The sequence below is a fragment of the Adiantum capillus-veneris genome, chromosome 12 (genome assembly GCF_014529385.1).
Source record: "Adiantum capillus-veneris isolate H3 chromosome 12, ASM1452938v2, whole genome shotgun sequence".
NCBI lineage: Eukaryota > Viridiplantae > Streptophyta > Polypodiopsida > Polypodiales > Pteridaceae > Adiantum > Adiantum capillus-veneris.
The window spans coordinates 1,362,049-1,382,125 of NC_140942.1; the positions used below are offsets into that span (position 1 = coordinate 1,362,049).

At 39.0% G+C, this 20,077-nt stretch overlaps 1 protein-coding gene across 2 annotated transcripts; it reads left to right on the plus strand.

The window, feature by feature from the left end:
* The first annotated feature begins 1,572 nt into the window (after window positions 1-1,572).
* On the plus strand, window positions 1,573-3,074 carry LOC147445204 (small ribosomal subunit protein eS8-like). 2 transcript variants are annotated; one of them, XM_086524758.1, is made up of 5 exons: window positions 1,573-1,657; window positions 1,739-1,811; window positions 2,089-2,419; window positions 2,590-2,765; window positions 2,843-3,074. In XM_086524758.1, exons 1-5 carry the CDS (start codon window positions 1,654-1,656, stop codon window positions 2,925-2,927), a joined length of 669 nt encoding a protein of 222 aa, XP_086380884.1. In that variant the 5' UTR covers window positions 1,573-1,653; the 3' UTR covers window positions 2,928-3,074. The 2 variants fall into 2 exon arrangements, with proteins under 2 accessions (XP_086380884.1, XP_086380885.1); XM_086524759.1 differs by having other exon boundaries at window positions 2,609-2,765.
* The last annotated feature ends 17,003 nt before the right edge of the window (window positions 3,075-20,077 follow it).

Genomic DNA, 20,077 nt, shown 5'->3' on the forward strand with positions numbered 1-20,077 from the left:
GCATGGAGACAACTTCCTTGATCTTAGTGAAAGCATCGCATAAGTCACAACTATATTCATCTGCATTAAAAACTTTCCCATGCATTTTTCATATTGGGGGAAGTTTTGTTGTGCCTTCAATTACCTTAAAAGGTGCTTTACCACCTGTAGAAGTATGCACAATATTATTACGTGCAGATTCTACTAGAGGTAAATATTTCTCCCATTAATTGTGCTAGTCTACTTCTGTGACATAGCCTTCTAGTAGATTAAGCACAATGGAGTTCACAATTTCACTTTTGCCATCCGTTTGAGGATATCCCCGTTGGTGAACATCAAGGTAATGAACTTTGGGAATACACTTGTTTGTAATCCCACCAACAACAGTGGATTGTGTGCACAATCCATAGTGTGTTTGTGTACATCATACTGGTTCCTTGCTAGATGCAATGTGCTTTGAACTCTTACACACGAGTCCAAATATCGATGCTTGTACTCCGACACATAGGTCTAAATAAAGTTTGGGAGCACAAGTTGCCCCTCTCTATCCCTCATGTGTCTCTCTCTAGTTGGCTGCACCCATCTATGGATTAAAAAGCTGGAGCTAGTGCGAGTGTAGTGTGTGCTACAACGGTAGATTCAATTGAGTCCTTGTTAGAATAAATGTCACTGTTGTCCTCATTAATCTTGCCATTTCCTTTTTCCTTTCATGAGCTTTTGCCTTTGCCTTTTGGATTTAGAATCCCGAAACAAAGGACCACGCTTTCCAAAATGGCTCTGAGACTTCTTTTTAGTTTTCGATGTAGTATGTGTCGATTCATCACTTCTTGAGACTCAAACCTTTCATTGAGAGGCTAACTTGGCTTCCTCTTCAGTGAGAAAAGAGCTAAGATCATTAAAATCTACCTTTTCTTTCATAAATTTTAAATTTAACGCTCTTGCCACCATCTCATACTCGTGAGGCAACTTTGTAAGTATAAAAGTAGCTAACTGAGTACAAGTAAATGCACTTTCCATAGCTGAGAGTTGGTCATGGGCGACCTTTGCCATCATAAAAAAATGATTGCATGGAAGCTTGGGTTTCAAATTTGATAGAAAATCATTGTCCAAGAAGGGCGACCGCTCGCATCATAGAGTCCCAATCGAACATACGAGGTTTGACCACATTTCACTAGTAGTTTGCAAAGGTCTGTACCACAGGAGAGATTTCCTTCACGAGTACTTGAATATTGGCTGAAATCTACTTCACATTACTCACATCACAATCAATGTATGATTGAGTAAATTGGTCATATTGAAGCCAAGTCCACTTGTAGTTGTCGAACCTCGTTGGTCTTGTCTTCACGCCCTTGACAATGTCCCACAATCCTTTCCATAGGGACCACAAATGCATGAGCAATTTCCAATGACCATAGTAAGGTTGTCGCTGTCGTTCAAACACGGGGGAGCCATCGCATAGTCCTAGCCTTTGGCAACTGCACGATCCTTGCCTTGGCTTCTCCCTAGCTCCTTGAGATTTTAGAGCAATGGCATAACTGCAATTGTTTGGGCGGGCAACAAGGTCGGACGTGTGTGGAAGCATAAACTACCCTAAGAGCTCCCTCTACGCGTTTCCTCGCCCTCTCTCAGAACGTCAAGCGGAGTAGAAGAGTTGCGTAGGAGCTCGGCCGCAGGATGGGTCTGCCTCTTCACTTCACGTATCTTCGCTCTCTCTTACTTCTCTGCGTGCTCCATAATGCGCCTCTCTTGATTTTCGCAGGTATCTCACGGGACTCCACGCACAAGAGGCGGGCAACTGGAGGCAAGAAGAAGACATGGCGCAAGAAAAGGAAGTGAGTATCTAGACTGGGTGCTGTCGATTTTATTTGTGCAAGCTGTGAGGTCTCGCAATGCGTGTATTTCTTGATGGTGTGAACCCTGCATTGATTACCCAGTAGGCGATCGGTAGCTTTTGTGGGCTTGATGCTAAGTTATGTTGAAGTGATCATTGTTTGATAGTTACCTTGGTGGACTTGACATGGTGGAGCTATTCCAATCAGAGTCTGGAAGGGGGGTTTTTGCAGAGTAAACTTAAAGATCAATCTTGCGTTTGGTGATTTTTTTTGTTAGATACGAGTTGGGTCGTCAACCAGGCATGACTAAGCTGTCCAGTAACAAGACTGTAAGGAAGATCCGCGTGCGGGGAGGCAATTTCAAGTTTCGTGCTCTGCGCCTTGATACTGGCAACTACTCATGGGGATCAGAGGCAACGACCAGGAAGACCCGTATCTTAGATGTTGTCTACAATGCATCCAATAATGAGCTTGTTAGGACGCAGACGCTCGTGAAGTCTGCCATTGTTCAGGTGGATGCTGCACCTTTCCGCCAGTGGTATAGCCAGCACTATGGTGTGGACTTGGGAAAGAAGAAGAGAGCTGCCAGTGCCAAGAAGGAAGCTGAGGTAATGAAGCAGTGCATAGTCATGCCTTTATTTTTACTTCCGTCTCGTTAGTACGTTTATTGTTTTTGAGTGATTCTGGCAGGAACACTACTTACTAATTGCTTAGCTTATGTTGATATCCCTTTTTCAAAATACCGAGTGATATGTTGACCCAGCTGAGGCCTGTATAGGACACGGATGCTACCGCAGGTGACGGGGAGAAGAAGCAAAGCAAACATGTCGAGCGGAAGATATCTGCTCGTAATGAGGATCGCAAATTGGATGCTCATCTGGAGGATCAAATTGCAAGTGGACGCCTTCTCGCTTGCATATCATCTCGTCCTGGCCAATGTGGGCGAGCCGATGGGTGTGTACATTTACAGATTGTTGTGCTGTGTGTTCATTGAGAATGTTACTTTACTTATTCCTGTGATTGCTTTGCAGTTATATTCTTGAAGGAAAAGAATTAGAATTCTATCAGAAGAAGATTCAAAGGAAGAAAGGAAAGGGTACTGGTGCTGCCGCGTAGTTTTAGTTGTCAGGAAAGTCGTCAAATCATGAGGGAAAAGGATATAATCTCACTTGGGCCAAGTTCTGCTTCTGCGCCCAGTTGTACAAGAGCTGAACCTCATTTTTGCTCATTTGCGGAAATAGCTTGACATGATTTTCTGGTTAATGCTTCCGTATTGTGTCCTTACAGTCTATTTAATACTTGTGCGTGCTTTTTCCAGTTATCGATTTTGTTAACGGTTAACGTAATTGCAGTGAAGGGTCTTGCTTGCATTGACATATATACATCGTGTCGTACAATGCTCCCATACCTGAAATTTTAGGTTGTGAAGAAAAAGCAATGGTCTGTAAGAGGCAATTTTGTTACCTTATGCCTTTTGTCTGGTGGTTTGCAATTTTGCTACCTTAATGGGAAGAGGGGCCTTCACCACTCAGCAAAATTGTGAAGCTTTCCATTTAACTTCTGTTCTGCTAGGTTCAATCACGCGAGTTGGTGGTTCAATTGCTCGTTATTGGACAAGTCTCTACTGTGGAAGTCCCCTCAGAAGGGATTGTCTTATTTAGCCTTGTTTGAAACAGCTTTCTTTATTTTAGCCTTGTGAAATAGCTCTTTTTTGTGCGAATTATGGTGAGATGTGAACACTCTTGGTGGCCATGGGCATTATCAATATGATGGTATGGTGTGAAGACCTCTAATGGAATGCATTATAGCATTTTTTGGTTTCCACTAACATATGTTTCTTCAGTCGAAAGACAAGGGAGTTGTGAGAATTGGAAGTGTCCTTGTTCTTTAAAGGTTCACTTGAGGTTTCGCACTATCATGATCTATGATTAGATGGCACTTGTTTTCACACTTACAACCTCATTGAATAGCAACCTCCCACTACCTTTAACTGATGAGTATGTTATAGTAAACTAGCAATTCCGGCTCCAAAGAGCTATGAAGGTAAGGATATGCCTACCTATTGGAAATAGCATCGCTTAACAAGTTTTAGCTCTTAATGGCAAGTCTATCCCAACCCAACATGATTGCGCACTTAAATCTAGTAGAGAATGTTATCTTTTTTCCTAAGAGGTTAGTACAATTCAAGGTCATAATTGCACATTTTACACTTACCTTCTATTGTGATAAAATAATTGCTAAACCATTCCAAAGGTACGTTCTTGAAGCACGACTAGAGTGGTCAACACTGAACCCATAGATATATGAGGTGGAAAGTTCCTGCTTAATGCTCCTTAAGCTTCATACTTCCTCCATTTATATGGTCATAGTAGAAATAATAGGTAAGCAAGAGCAACAATGAAGTACAACCTTAAATTTAAGAATGCGTGCTTGCTTACATGAGATGCTATGGCAACTGTGGCAAATGATGCAAGCTCACAAAATGGAAAATTGACATGGTGACTCGTATGCATAGGAGCCGCAATGAACTCGGATTCAATAGGTAACATTGACAGAGTTGACATTGCTCAATAAGTGAATAAAATTGCCTATTGGATATAGGGTACTTTTCAAGGCAATAAAATAAGAATATTAGAGTTTTAAAATGACTTATAAAAGCCCAAATCATATCATTTGTTATATTTAGGCCATCACGTAAATATTACGTCATTTGCACAATGTAATCTTGACTTTTTTCACCTTACTGAAACTTCTATGTCCTAATTAGTGTTGTGTTAAAGAGATTCAATCATGGATTCTAGTGCATGGATACTCAACTTTAATAGACAAAAACAATGCCTTTCGAAAACTATCAAGATGCCTCTTGTAAAACATGCTTCATTCACGGACTCGTGTCAAAGTGCAATGATGTAATTAGTGAAGAGTCACGTGTAATGTGTTGTGAAGTTTTTTCTGTTATAGAGATAGCAAGCCTATAAACTTGTGGGTTCTCTTATTGAAGTCATTGCCAATAACACTCTTAACTCAATGAGCACATGGGGATGTCATCGAAGGAAGTAGCACCACTTGCACAAAGAAATTTATGATTACATGCACACTCTTATTCTTAATCGCATAAAGAGCAGAGTTAGAATGTATACAAAGACGGTCAATGTCACCCCTCCACCTGCAACTTGGCTTGTTAACAAGATGGTAAGCATAGCTATGAGCAAATAGGAAATAGGATGCTTCTTACATAACAAAGCACCCAAGGAAGCCCCCTTGAGGAGTTATACTCCGTGTCCTTTCTAACTAGGCTCTTGATACCAATATTAGAACAAGGTAATAGCCCCCTAGTTAACCACCTAACCACGTTTATATAGGTTTACTTTGGCCATATAACCCCTTATCTAAGCCACGACCAGCCTTGTCAACCCCTTGCCCTTGTTACACTTCTCCAACGTCAACATTATCTGAAGAACATTCACTGTGTATTTTGATTAGAAGAATATTTGACTACTAGGGAATCATATATGTAGTTACATGTGTAATGGATAAAGTAGGAAGATCATGACTAGGGACAACACATGAGAGGAACCAAGTTCGTATTGTTTGTCTATCTAAATGATTAATTTCAACGTTCAACATTGACAACAAGATTTGAACAATCTACAAAATAGTAGTGGTCATTGGGTTGCTGTCAACTACAATCAATTTATGTGGTTGACAATGCAACCAAGTTCAAGAGGTGCACAAAAGGTCTCAAGGAGGCACATAACTTCTCGAAAAAGAAATCATGTCTCTAACATTTAAATAGGTATGGTGATGATAGTATTGCCATTGCATCTGGATTAAAACATCAGTTGTTAATCAAAAGTGCCAACGACTTACTTTTAGCTAAAGTTTTTATGGGTATTTTTTGTTTACTTAGCATTAGAGTGTAAGATAGAGATAGTCTTTGTCTCTTTTCTTTGCATGGCTATGGCTATGATTTTCCCTCAGAAATAATAGAGAAAATTAATTTCAGGGAGCATTGCCCGAGAATTTGTGGAGTGAAAGAGAATTCCTAGAAATAGAATTATTGGCATGATTAAAACTCGAAAAGTTTAGATCTTAGGTCATGACAGTTGAATGTAAAAATAAATCATTGCTGTGTATGCATGCATGGTTAATTGATCACAATCAAATTTGTTGTCAATTCAACCTAGGTGTTGTTTAGTATTTAGCAAATTCCATTTAGATATAAGTGTGATCATAATACAAGCCATAAAAATTAACCATTTTATTGACATTTATTGCCAAAAGGAAGGCAATAGAGTTTTACTTAGTTGATGTAAGCTTGAATATGGTAAGGGAATATGAATTCTGTTGTGCTACGAAAGCTACAAATTATTCACAGCTTATTGTATGTGTACCAGTCTATTTAGCTTTTAATGCAGGCATAGGCATGGCATGAAAAAGCTATCCTTCATAGTCTATTGTGGGCTAACGAAGTGTTCAACCATCGGGCTTATAAACTTTTTTAATATTCAAAGCTACAAAATACAAGACTATCTGAAATATTCATAGTTCAGACAACAAACTCTCTGAAATGTATGTTTTTTAAACAAGCCACACAATTTTTTTAATTATGAATTTCTATTTCTATTGGTTTTAAGTAGTACTCCATGTTGATTTAAATGAATGGTCTCTTTAAAAAAAATAATGAAAGACAATACGAGAAAATTGCAGAAGCTTTGTTTGAAGAGTAATTGTACAAAACCATTGAGTTACAACTTCAAGAGCAAAAATAAGTGTATCCAACAAAATTTGAAACAATCCTTTGGAGTATTAACGACATAAGATGCCAACCTGATAGGATGAAGATACCCCCTCTCTGGTTTCTTTGGAAACAAGATTTCCGTCCATAGCGAGTCAATCAAGATGAGGACAATTCTGGAGTTATCTTGGAGAATGTGAATGCTGTATAGTTGAATACTTGCACCCAATCACCATTCCAAAATACTCCAAGATAATGACCTTTCCATAGTCACAACAATTTCCAAACCGCTAAAAAAGTCCCTCCGTCCAAGCCACCAAGGCAAGTCAACTTCTCCCTCTCTAATTCTCAAAAGTGTCCTATTCTCCTCAGCCCACAACATTTTAAAACATTGGGTTGGTGGGTGAGAAGGAAGGGGGGGGCAGGGGTTGTCACTGTAAGGAGAGGGGAGAGGTGTGCCGGCCAGGTGGGATAAATGGCTAGCATTTTAAAACGCAGGAGGACCTAATCGCCAAGCCCACTGTCGGGCAGCGTTTTAAAATGATATCATGGGGGTGTTCACGCAAGGGGGGGAGCACCTATCGCTCTTGGCACACACGTTTTAAAATGTAGGTGCACTTGGAGCAATAGGGAAGCATTGCCAAGGACCACGCGTGTATGCAATAGCATCTTAAAACATTACAACGTCGGGTCAAAGGGAGAAGGCATGTCGATGGGGTGGCAATGGAAGGGGACAACAATGGTGTCTGCAAGGGGATAATTTTCAAATGCTGGAGGCAGGGGAAGATGACACCGACAAGGGGGGTACTCTTCACAAGCTCTTCTCGATGCAACTCTCCTTCCGCCAAGGCTCTAATACCATGTCAAAGTCAACGATGCGGAAGCGTAGAGACCAAGGGGAGAGAGAGAGAGAGAGAGAGAGAGAGAGAGAGAGAGAGAGAGAGAGAGTCTCCCGAACCAATCAATCTTGGCAATGAATAACTGATGTACAATACAATGGGGGCAAGAGGTCACATTTATACCCACCTGAGTAAATTGCCCTACCTAGACTTTGACAAATAAGTAAAATAAATACTAAAAGCCAAAATAAATTGTGGGATCACTTTGGGAAGTTCATTTGAGATGCCAAAACTCTAACAAGATGGTGCTTGCACGTTAAAAAAAAAAAAAAAAAAAAAAACCCAAAGGTGGTTTCCTTTTTGGACTTGTGTCCACACATGCTTCATTTAGTGGGCCATTAGTTTATACAACTTAACTATAAGGTTATAAGTAAATTGGCTGTGTTATAAAGTTAAGCTACTATATGTGAGAAGTGGCTTTAGAACCCGACTACTTAGTAATAAAGAGCCAGAGTCTAAGAGAAGTGGTGATTACTTCCAAGTAGAATAGATGACGTGTGTGTGTGTGTGTGTGTGTGTGTGTGTGTGTGTGTGTGTGTGTGTGTGTGTGTGTGTGTTTGTGTTTTCCGGCCCAATTCCAAGCACACTCATTCTATGAGGTAGCAGGCCCCTAATACCTCATCACAGTAGCCTTATTACCCAACCATTCTCTCTTTAAAAGAGCTTAAATTATAGTATCAATTATTTTTGGCTTCAAAAAACCATTATGTAGGAATTTGCCGACTAGTTTAGAGGTTTCCTCAAACGCAACAAACAAGTCGCTAGAGGAGTACGTAATGAGGTAAAGAATACCTGTACAAGTACCTAGAGTGTTCTTGTATGGTCTATAACTTTTTCTTTTACAAATCAGTCTCTCTATTGATGCTAAGTAGGACATTTGTTTACAGAGAATTGAAGTTGTATTTCTAGTCTTGTTTAGTTTGATAATAAAGAATCTCATAGTGAGATCCTTGATTTTAGTTATTATGTCTAGAGAGGACCATAGATTATCACTGCTAAGCCATAGTGGGTTTAAGTTAAAACCTTTTTAGAAAAGGATTGAAAAAGTAGATGAGAGAGAATCTGATGAACCTTTGACTCTTATTGGAGTTTATTAACCAAGTTAGTTAGGCAATGTAGTAGAGTAGCAAATGCTAAGTGGGGGTAGGGGAATATGTTTTAGTCCTTTGTTGAGTAAAGCTCAAATCTAAGGAAACTTGCAGAAGTGTCAACCCATTGGTTCTATTTTGATAGGTCAATTTAGAACCTTGTGCCTATATGTATGTGTTTGAGTTTTACTTTGTATACATTATCCACAACTTGAACCAAGAGATTCAAAAAGAGATTTGACAAGGGCTAATATAAATGGATACAAAATAATTTTTAATGAATATCTGTTCAAATGATGACAAATTTTGATGTTTAACTGCATCTTTAAAAAAATGAAAGAGATACATAGTGGCAACAAGTGGTTTTTCCAAAGGTTTTCAAGAATTGATATCTACTCCCATCCACTTTACCGTTAACACGAGAAAAATTGCTAAAGACTAAAGCACATGTATGGGGGAAAGAACTTGGGAAAAAAAACGGGCATAAACTTTGCCTTCCAAACCATGGAAGCATAACTAAAGGAAATATAATGTACAAAAAAAAGCGTGACAAGTCAATATCTATAAACAAATTGGGAGATTATTGTGAAGGAGAAGAAGGGACCACCACCCTGTAAGTGGAATAGAAAAATTTCAAAATGATAGCTATTCTTGATAGTCGAGCAGGTGAAATTTTAAAAATGTGGAAAAAACTAGCCCTTAAAAAAACCCACATGAAAGTACGACTAGCAGACGGTTACATTGAAAGACCCATAGGAATGTTAGAACAAGTAGTAGTCATATCATATGGATTTGAGTACGAGAATATGTTTGCAATAGTAGTTTTTTGAAAAGATAACAATTTTGACATTGTTTTGGGATGTCCATTCATGAGACACCTTAAAATGGTTTAAGATTGGGTATACCACCACACCTACTTGAGGCATGAAAAAAATACTACAAGAGTGGACCTAAGTTTGATTTAGTTATTGATGGAGGACCAAAAGTTCCCATGTGGTTCCAAACAAAAAAACAAACCTTTGGATATGTGGTGCATCTGAATGTGGTGACCGACTTAAGAAAGAATGTGGTAACCTACTTAACGAAGAATGTAAACGGGAGAGGATGATGAGGGATGATGCTTATATACCAAAACCCTTCCTTGAAAAACTTTTTGGACCTTTTAGATAGGCTCAAATATTAGCCACATTGGACACAAGCATGAATGAGGTAACTCCTACCTAGGTTTGGTGATGAAGACATGTACGATTTTTCTTCCTACGCATGGTTCAAGTAGAAGGATACTCTCTAATCAAGTCTCAATCCCTTACAATTCTCTTACACACTCTTACCATCTTGTCTATGTCAATTTCATGCTCTGTGTGTGTGCGTGTGTGCGCGTGCTTGGAAATTGGGAAAAGAGGTGGATAGGTTGATGGTGATCTCTGTGAGCAAGATTGAATGGTTTTAAGCAACCGGTCTTCCCCTCTTCCTCTCCAACAGTGGTATCAGAGCTTCGGGTTTGAGGAAATCGGCGATCGAATGCCAACTCCAAAGAGGAATTTTCAATTGGCAATATCAAATTTGCAAATTGAAGTTAATTGGCGATCAATCAACAAAATGACCAATTAATTTGACTTATCGGCCATCAACATACGGTATGTCGAGTTTCAAGTTCCAAGTTAATGCCTAAAAAATGCGGATTGTGAATGCGGTAGAGTAAGAGTCGAACGAGCAAGGAATTTTGAAGAAATTGAAGAAGCGATGATCAAGATACAAAATTAAAAGAACGAAGATGGCAAGAGGACGACTTTGAGAACCTTATGAGAGTTTTCAAGCATTATACGAGCACTTGAAGCGGATGCATGGATAAATTTCCATAAAGATTATTTCAAGACAGTGTGTAGTGGAGGAGACGAGCATCGATCCCGTTACCTATCGCATGCAAAGCGATCGCTTTACCATTTTAAGAGGCAATTCAAGGAGATTGTGTGGGAACTACATCTTGCATGCAACCTGTCCTTTGTTGACCCCACCCAAATTCTGCAGGATTTGCATCACAAGGGGGCGCCCTTGTCTGAGGGTTGTTTTCCCCTTCTGCCCCGCGGCATGAATCCGCTTTTGCACGGTGTTTCCATCACCTACATGCAGCGCGCTGTTGGCCAGTTTCCTACTCGCTGTCGACCTCACACTTAGTGTGTGGCCACACCCACTTTACAAAAAAAAGCTAGGCTTTAATCATTACAGTCGGCCGCCCATTGCATGTTATTTTTAACCCTTTGATCAAAGGTGCAGTCACACCACAACTCTCCGTTACCTGCTGCAAGCGGAGACAACCTCATACGATATTGTTGACAACTTTTGTTTGAAGAGATGCGGCTTAACTTAGCCCTTCAAGTGATCGGCTGCTCACTGAACCTTGAGCCTCTTATTTAAGCCACAATTCAGTCCTTTATTCCTTTAAAGCTCCTTGGTTGGCCGGTCTAGCCTCAATCATTCGGCCGCCCTTTAAAAGGAAAGCATTACTTGAAGATTACTGTGCCCGTCATCAACATCATTTTCACCAATCGCTGCACCACCTCACAACTTGCTCAAGCTCTGCCGTGCAATTACCACCATTTCTACCAATTCAATTTTACGGTGACCAGTAACATAAATTGCCGTTTGTATTGCCATTATTTTTGGGATATGGGAGATTGGACGCTACAAAACTCGACCAACTCGTAGACGAACTGTCTGACCGCTCACTCTTTTGGCAATTTCCTAGCGCATCGCCATTCCAGACTTGACGCCAACACAATTTTTCAGCTAAGTACATTTCATTTCTTTTATTTATTTTACTCTCTTTTACTTATTCGGTATGTTTCATCTGTAAATATCTCCATATAGCCCTTTTAAGCATCATTATTTAAAAACACACAAACAAAAAAAAGGAAAAAAAGAAAAAGCAAGCGATCATGGCACACCTTCCACAAGCACCCATAATTGCTGAACAGCTTGCCAATCTGCAACAAACCCTCATGTATGAACGCATGAGAAGGCAAGAACTTGAAGATAAATTATTGCATTCTGCATGCACAGAATCTGCACTGGCACCCAAGCAGAACAAAATTAGCAGGAAAGCCTTCACTTTCAAGGATTTTGATGGCACTAAAGATCCTAGCACGGTTCTAGCATGGGTTAGTCAGCTAGATGACTATTTTGACGATGAAGACTTCCCCAAACATGAAATGGTGAAATGTGCATCAAATCATCTCACTAGCAGCGCTGCACTGTGGTGGAACGCCACCAAACAGCATGGAAAAAGACCAGGTACCTGGCATGCATTTAAAAAAGTGTTTTTACCTCAATTTTTGCCCACATAGTACAAAGCTAAAGCATGACATCAATGGGATCTAATTTGACAGGGTTGAAACGAAGATGTACAGGGTTACACTCACTGTTTTTGGAACTGTTTAATTCAACTGCAAGCTATTGAACATGTTAGCCGCAGGAAATTGAAGCGCAAGTACATATCAAGCTTGGCACACAAATTGGTGATGAGGTAGATATGTTTCAACCAGATTCTCTGTCAAAAGCTATTAATTTGGCTCTCAACATAGAGAAGAAGAAAGGTCGACAACCCTCTCACACTGATCAAACTGCTAACACTCACCATAACAAGAGACCTCCTTTCTCTACTAACTTTGACAAAAACAAACATCAAAGCCGTACCTTTTTCAAGAGATGCAGATTTGACGATTCTGCTACAACTGCTCAACCTCATAGCAACAACAACAACAACATGCAGCAATGAGGCAATCAAAAGTTAGACAAACTGAAAGGGACAAACATCTTTAGCAAAATTGACCTTAAATCAGGGTATCATCAAGTCAAAATGTTTGACCATGATGTCTACAAAACTGCTTTCTGAACACAAACTGGATATTATGAATTTCTTGTCATGTCATTGGTTTGACAAATGCACCAACCACATTCACAGGCATGATGAATAGAAATTTCATTGACCATCAAGATTTTGTGATTATATTTTTTGATGACATTTTGGTATCCAGTAAATCTGAAAAAGAGCATAAAGAGCACTTAACACGTGTGTTTGATCTGCTTGCACAAAATCACTTATACTTGAATCCTGAAAAGAGTTCATTTTTCCAATCTGAAATTGAATATTTGGGCATATCGTATTGGGTAAGGGAATACATGTAGACCCCAAGAAAATTGAAGCCATTCAGTCATGGCCTAGACCCAAAAACTTGCATGAACGACGTTCTTTCATCGGTCTTTGTAGTTATTACAGAAAATTTGTTCGTAACTTTGCTTACAAGTCACATTATTTGACTCTCTTGTTGAAGAAAAACACACCTTATGAATGGACTGATTTACAAGAAAGATCATTTAATTCACTTAAACATGCTTTGACTAATGCACCTGTATTGCAAATGCCTGCTTTTGAAAGACCATTCTTTTTCATAGTCACTGATGCTAGTGGAAAAGGTATCGGTGCATTCCTTATGCAAGATAACCATCCACTTGCTTTTGAAAGTCGTAAATTCAAACCTTCTGAAACAAAGTATAGTACTTATGATAAAGAATTGACTGCTGTGGTACATGCATTGAAAATTTGGAAACACTATGTAATGGGTACTGACTTGATGATTAAAACCGATCAACAAGGTATCAAATACTTACTTTCTCAACCCTTAATAGATGATAGATATATTAAGTGGGCCGCTTTTATTCAAAGTTTTCAGCCCACCATTCAATACCAGCCTGGTAAAGAAAACGTTGTAGCTGATGCTTTGAGTAGAAGACTCTTACTTAATAATCTATCAACCATTACGGGAACTTCATTTGACACTATGGCTGACACTTATGCACATGATGATGACTTCAAAATGACATGGTTGCATATGCTTGACAATTCTGTACACACATTTCTCGAATACACTATTCAAGAAAATTTTCTTTATTTTAAACAAAAATTGTGTGTGACTAAACCTTTCCGTACATTAATTATTGAAGAATTGCACAAACCACCCTATGTTGGACATAAAGGATTTCTTGCATAGAGGATTTCTATGTCCTCTATGTTGGACATAGAGGATTTCTTGCAACTTTTTAAATTTTTCGATTTCTATGGCCTAATATGAGAATTGATGTTAAACATTATGTTTCAACTTGTTTAATTTGTCAAAAGATCAAAGCAGCAACATGTAAGAAAATTATGTCGTGATTTCTATTGGCCTACTATGAGAAATTATGTTAAACAATATGTTTAACATCTATTGGCCTACTATGAGAGTTGATGTTAAACAATATGTTTCAACTTGTTTAATTGTCAAAAGATCAAAGCAGCAACATGTAAGAAATTGGGACTTTTACATCCTCTCCCTATTCTTGAAAAACCTTGGGAACATATTTCAATGGATTTTGTCACTGGATTTCCTCTTACTGTTCACAAGCATGACATGATTTGGACTGTTATTGACCATTTTCCTAGATGAGCGTATTTCATTCCTTAAAGAAAACACTCACAACACACCAAGCTGCACTTTTGTTTCTTAAGACCGTTTTCCCACATCACGGTCTACCTAAAGTCATTATTTTTAATCGAGATTCAAAATTTTGTAGTGCTTTCTGGACTACTGTGTTTGAAAATCTTGGCACTACACTTCACTTCTACATTTTATCCTGAATCTAATGGTCAAACCGAAGACACCAATTGCACTATCATTGATTTGTTAAAGGCTTATGTTTCTTGTCAAACTAAGAAATGGGATGATTACTTGCATGTTCTACAATTTGCATATAACAACACCACTCACACTGCCACGGGTAAATCTCCATTTGAAGTTGTATATGGTCACTCTCTTTGTACTCCTGCTTCACGTCTTTCCAATATTGTGCCTATCGCTGATGATTTCACTACTGAAGTTCATGATGTTTATGCAAGTGTGCATTCTGCCATTAAACACTCACAAGAACTTTACACTAAGCATGCTAAAAAGCACCGCAAGGCACAACAATTCAAAGAAGGTTATTATGTTTTACTTCGCATTGAAAAACGAAGGATCAAAAGTGTTGATACCAATGCCTTTGTTAAGCTTGATCTTTGTTTTAATGGACCTTTTAAAATTTCAGTTGTTATTAATGATGTTTCTTTCCGTTTAGACCTCCCTGCACATTGGCACATTCACAATGCATTTCACATTAGTCTTTTACGACCATTTAGAGGACCCCTACCTAAACATCACATTTATGAAGACCCACCTTCACTTGTAGACCAAGAAGAGAAACTCATCCTAGAAAAAATTGTTGATCACAAGACCACCACTACACGCACTTGTATGGTTTATAACCGTTACCTTTTGACTTTCAAGGGCCACCCTAGAGAGGATGCCAAATGGATGCCTAAAAAGTTCTTTCGAAACTTCCCAGACCTTCTCCACTGTTTCCATCACTCACGGTCCAATCGATTTCTCTATTGAGCAACTGAGGATAGTTGCTATTCCTGGTGGGAGGGATGTTATGAGACTTAGCACCCTCCTGTTGTAGTGGTTAGCTGCAAATGGGATAGCTGGTGTAATGGTTAATTATGTGTTATCTATTTATTTTTCTAATTGAGTTGATGATGATGATTTATTAGAGTGGAATGTGGGGAGTTAACGAAGAGGCGCAGGCAATAACTCTCGGCCGTTTTATATTTCGCACAGTATTTTAGATTTTCATTTCATTAAGCCACTATGGCTCTGTAAATAATTGTAGTGGGAACTTCCCCTTATGGGACATACAAGAACTAATGAGCTTCACTCATTTACAAAAGTGAAGTGGTTGTAAAAGAGGGGCCTCAAATTTTGGCACCTTAAAATCACAAATAATATATTAAATACCAACTCCACAAGAGAGGTGCCGTGGAGTTTGGGACTAGATTTAGGCCTTTCTCTTGCAGATTCTCTTCTCTACACTCTTATGCTATACTTAGTTTTCTGTGTACTCTCTAATCAAGTCTCTATCCCTTACAATTCTCTTACATACTCTTACAATCTTGTCTATGTCAATTTCATGCTGTGTGTGCGTGTGTGTGTGTGTGTGCGCACGCACTTGGAAATTGGGAAAAGAGGTGGACAGGTTGATGGTGATGTCTGTGAGCAAGATTGAATGGTTTTAAGCAACCGGTCTTCCCCTCTTCCTCTCCAGCAACACTAACTCAGTACTTAATGCTTGTGGGGACAATAGACTAGGTAAAAAACAAGACCACAAAGAGATATGAAAGCTCCATAGTAGAAAGAAAGAAAACACCAAAAAAAGGAAAATAAACCTAAACCCAAATCATTGAAAGAAACTAAGAAAAAACTGACCAAAGTAAAATGAAAAAAAAAACTAGGAGTTGAAACGAACCTTGAAGGACGCATGGGCATTGGAAGTGTAGATTGAGGGAGACACCCTGACATATCAGATTAGTGTTCCATCTCATCACCACAACAGATACATGATTTAAGACACATGTATTGTAAAAAATCAACCCACAAAAGAGGTGTAGAAAATGGGGACATCATACAATGGATCTGTGAAAGCTAAATGTTAACTGAGTCAACGTCAGTTAACAGCTGCTAAAGACTGAAGACGTACGGATGCACATTGAAGATCAACATGAACAAGGAGTAAAGATTGGAGCTACACATTTTTCACATTTTCCCAAAATGGTCATGTATTGTAAATTCCTGATTTATTTCAAGCCATTGTAATATTTTTAAGGTATTTCTCAATGGGAGTTCCAAGCTGTTAAAAATAGGTCAGATAGTGTGCCTATGTTGCAGATTCAGTAAGTGGTGGAGCCCTAAAGGCCTTGGGCGCCCGAACATTACATATTTTTACCCTAGGTATATAAGGCCGTGTGTAAAAGAAATTAGGGTTCTCAAGCTCATTTGCTGAGACCACTCTTTGGTGAGAGCTCTTGAGGTGTGTGGCTATGGAGTCCTTGAGCTTCTCCTTGCTCATGAGACTTGATCTACACTAATCAATGCTTAATTCTCTTTCACTATGCCTCTCTCATGCTTCTTGTGATTGTTAATGATGCTTTGATTAGATAGATCGTAACTAATTAGTGGTTAATCCCTCTCTAATCTTGTGTGGTTGCCCTCTTTTGCTCGTGTGTGCATGTAGGTCAATTGGAGTGTGGTGCTCGATAGATCTATGTGTGTGTGCTTGCAATTAGTGTGTTGCATGATAGGATTAGTGTTGTGTGCGTCATGCAATCATTAGTGTGTGTGATTGGGTTGATTGGAGGTGAAGGGAAGTGGATGTGGAGATTGCCAATCGTTGTGGCTTAGCTCCTCCATAGGGCGAGAAACTCACCTCATAGAGTCACCATTCGTGTTGCCATGATTGGCTCACTAATCATGTGAGTGGTTCCATGCCCTAGCCGGGTAGCTCATCCCTTCGGATTGATAATTTTGTTGGTCATTGGAGCTATGCAACGATAGTACCCCCAACATTTGGCGCCGTTGCCGGGGACGATGGCCCGCGCTAGTGTAATTGTGGCATAATCGGATGTGTTTCCTAATTTCACTTGTGTGTTTATGTTTTTGTGGATTTTGGATGTGTGTGCATGAAGCAATGTGTTCATTATTCCCTAATTTGTCATCGTACCTTGCCAATTGTGTGTTTACACACTCTAATTTCACATTAACTCCTTGCTAATTTCACTAATTTTTGCTAACTTATACACTAATTTTCTACTAAGGATTGGAGTTTTCAACCGTTCAACCGATCAAGGTAATCATGGTGGTATTCTCAACCTCCCTAGAATCTAAACATGTGTAGAGATTCCATGATGATGCAATGTGAATGCTATGTTAATTACAATGCCAAGTCAATGCTATGTTATGGTTTGAAAATTTTTGAATTGTTGATTTTCATGCCGTCGTAATGTCGAAATTTTCCAAATTTGATGGCGTATGGAATTGATAAGTTCAATTGCTAATTGGTGAATGTACATTGCTAATTGTGTGACTAATTGATCTAATTGCATGCTTGAATGGTGTGTGTGTGCACTAAAATCAAGTGTGTGTGCATTCTAATTGAGTGTGTGCATGCATAATTTTAGGTGTGTGCACTATTTTGCCCTTGATTGTGCACCTAAAAATCAATGTGTGCTATATGATTTTTCAACTGTGATGATTGATTTGTGTTGTGGTCATGCGCAACTAGAGATTTGTGAAATCACATTGCAATTTCGACAAGATTAACCCTATTGTGTGCGCACCTAAAGATTGGTGAAAATCACCGTGTAATGGTTAATTACTGCATTTTTGAGCTCAAAACAGGATTTGCACACTCCAAATGCATCAAATTTTGACCTAATTTTGCCGATTTAATTGCCTAGTTTGGATTTTTTCGATGACATTATTTGGCAATTGAATTGCTATGATTATTGTGATTTTATTTTGGCTGTACTAATCCCCTATGTGTGGAGATTTTTCAAAATTTTTTTTGGGATAGTTTTTATAAATTTTTGGTAGTTTTTAACTAATTTTTGCATTAGTTTTTGCTTAATTTCGTAAAAAAATTGATATTTGCGATCTTGACGAGCTGTTTGGTGTGTGTATTTACGACATCATTTTGAGCGCATTTGTGTCCTCCTTGGTCGAGTTTTGAGCGTTTCGCATTTTCGGGGACCGAGTTGTTGATTTTGTCGTAAATCGCGTTCTTGATAAAAACTGCTACTTTTGGTGTGCTTATGCATGTCAAAAGTGTTTGATTGTGATTGCCGATGATTTTTAGAGATTTCAAGATTTTTTTGGGTTTTTTTTTGGAATTTTCGGATAATTTTTTGTGTTCTAGGGTGATTTTCGGCCTAATTTTGGCACTTTTGGACTTTCGAAAATAAAGAAAGAGATTTTTGAGCTTCGGTGCGGACCGGCGGGATTTTCCAAACCTTCACGTGTGGTTCGATACGGCGTTGATGTTCGTGGAAAACTCGACGGTGATTTTTGATTTTGACGAAGAAGATGAAATTATGCGGGCTCGTGGTGGGAACGACTCCTTACGGTGCTAAGGTTCAAAATTTTCAATAAAAATAAAAATAAAAATCCCTCCCCCCCACTCACGATTATTATCACTCTCTCTCCTCTCCACTTACGATTATTACCACTCTCTCCCTAGCTTTCTCTCACTCTCTCTCTCTAACTTTCTCCCACTCTCTCTCCCTGCTGACTGTCGCTCTCTGTCTTCTTTTTGTCCTATTAACACACACACACACACACACACACACACACACACACACACACACACACACACCTTGCTGTCCCTTTCTTCTGTCGCATGCGCCAGTCTCTCTCTCGCTCCCATTTTCTCTTTCGTCGTGTACTGTGAGCCAGGCTGCCTCGTCATTGGTGCACTCACCTTGGGGCCCTGCCTTGTCCTGCAGGCTACGTGCCATCACCACCATCACCCCGGGGCCCGCCTTCAATCACGCTCCTGTCCTCCATTGCCCGACTTCAAAGGCCCAACTCCCGTAGGTCAACCGCGAGGATGCGTCCTCGCGTCTGCTGCCAGCCCCGCCACAACAGGTGAGTAGGTGAGTTAGTAACTTTACCTAGTTAATTATTTAATATTATTCTTTTTTAGTTTTTAAAACACAAAAAAGGTTTCGAAAATCACAAAAAAAGGAAACAACTCACCATAAACTTATAAAAAATAAAAACTTCACAAAAACTTATAAAAAATTCAAAAAATACACAAATAAATTCACAAAAATATAAAAAATTCATAAAAACTCACAAAAAATTCATAAATTGATCAAAAAAATCAAAATAAATAAAAAAACTCATAAAACCTTCAAAAGTTCTAGAAAAATTCTAAAGTTTACAAAAAATCCCTTAAAAATCAAGATTTTTCCAAAAACATTACAAATAATCATAAAAATATATTAAAAAATTCAAAATTTTACAAGAAATTATAAAAATAAAAATAAAGTCGTTGAACGAGGCAAAAAAGCAAGAAAACACATCGTCACAAGAGTCACACACCGAAGCAAACAACGAAAAAGCCAAAACCAACAAAAAAACACAGGAAAAAACCCGAGAAGAAGCGAACTAGGTTAGCAGAAGAACAACCGGAAAAACCGAGAAATGAGACCAACTCAAAGCCGTTTGAGCGGCAGACAAATTTCAAATTTTGGAGAAATTGGCTTGTGCAAGTAATTGCACTACAAATTAGCTTCCAATTGCACAGACAGGGGCACAAATCACGGTGGATTGCAGATTAGGCTATTCAGAGCCCATAATTTCATCATTTCAAAGGCTACCCTCAATTCTGACACTTTTGAGCTAGAGGTAATCAACTCTTGTGAGTCTAAGAACTGTCAATTGCAAAAGAGCTTTGGCTAAAGCAGTCTTATCAAACTCAAGCATGAGTAATTCTGCTAATCAATACCAGGATTTGCCAAGAGATAGTTTTTATAGTGCAAGCCGACATGGACTCAAATCAAGTCAAGAGTTCAAGTACAACAGAGCAAGCCAATAGCAGTGGAAACATAGGTACAAGTGCAACAGAGAAGAT

What these genes read in the sequence shown, in the direction of transcription:
- LOC147445204 (XM_086524758.1), top strand. An exon ending in ACATGGCGCAAGAAAAGGAA is followed by an intron (nt 1,812 to 2,088) that starts GTGAGTATCTAG and finishes TTTTTTTGTTAG; the next exon opens with ATACGAGTTGGGTCGTCAAC. An exon ending in CAATGTGGGCGAGCCGATGG is followed by an intron (nt 2,766 to 2,842) that starts GTGTGTACATTT and finishes ATTGCTTTGCAG; the next exon opens with TTATATTCTTGAAGGAAAAG.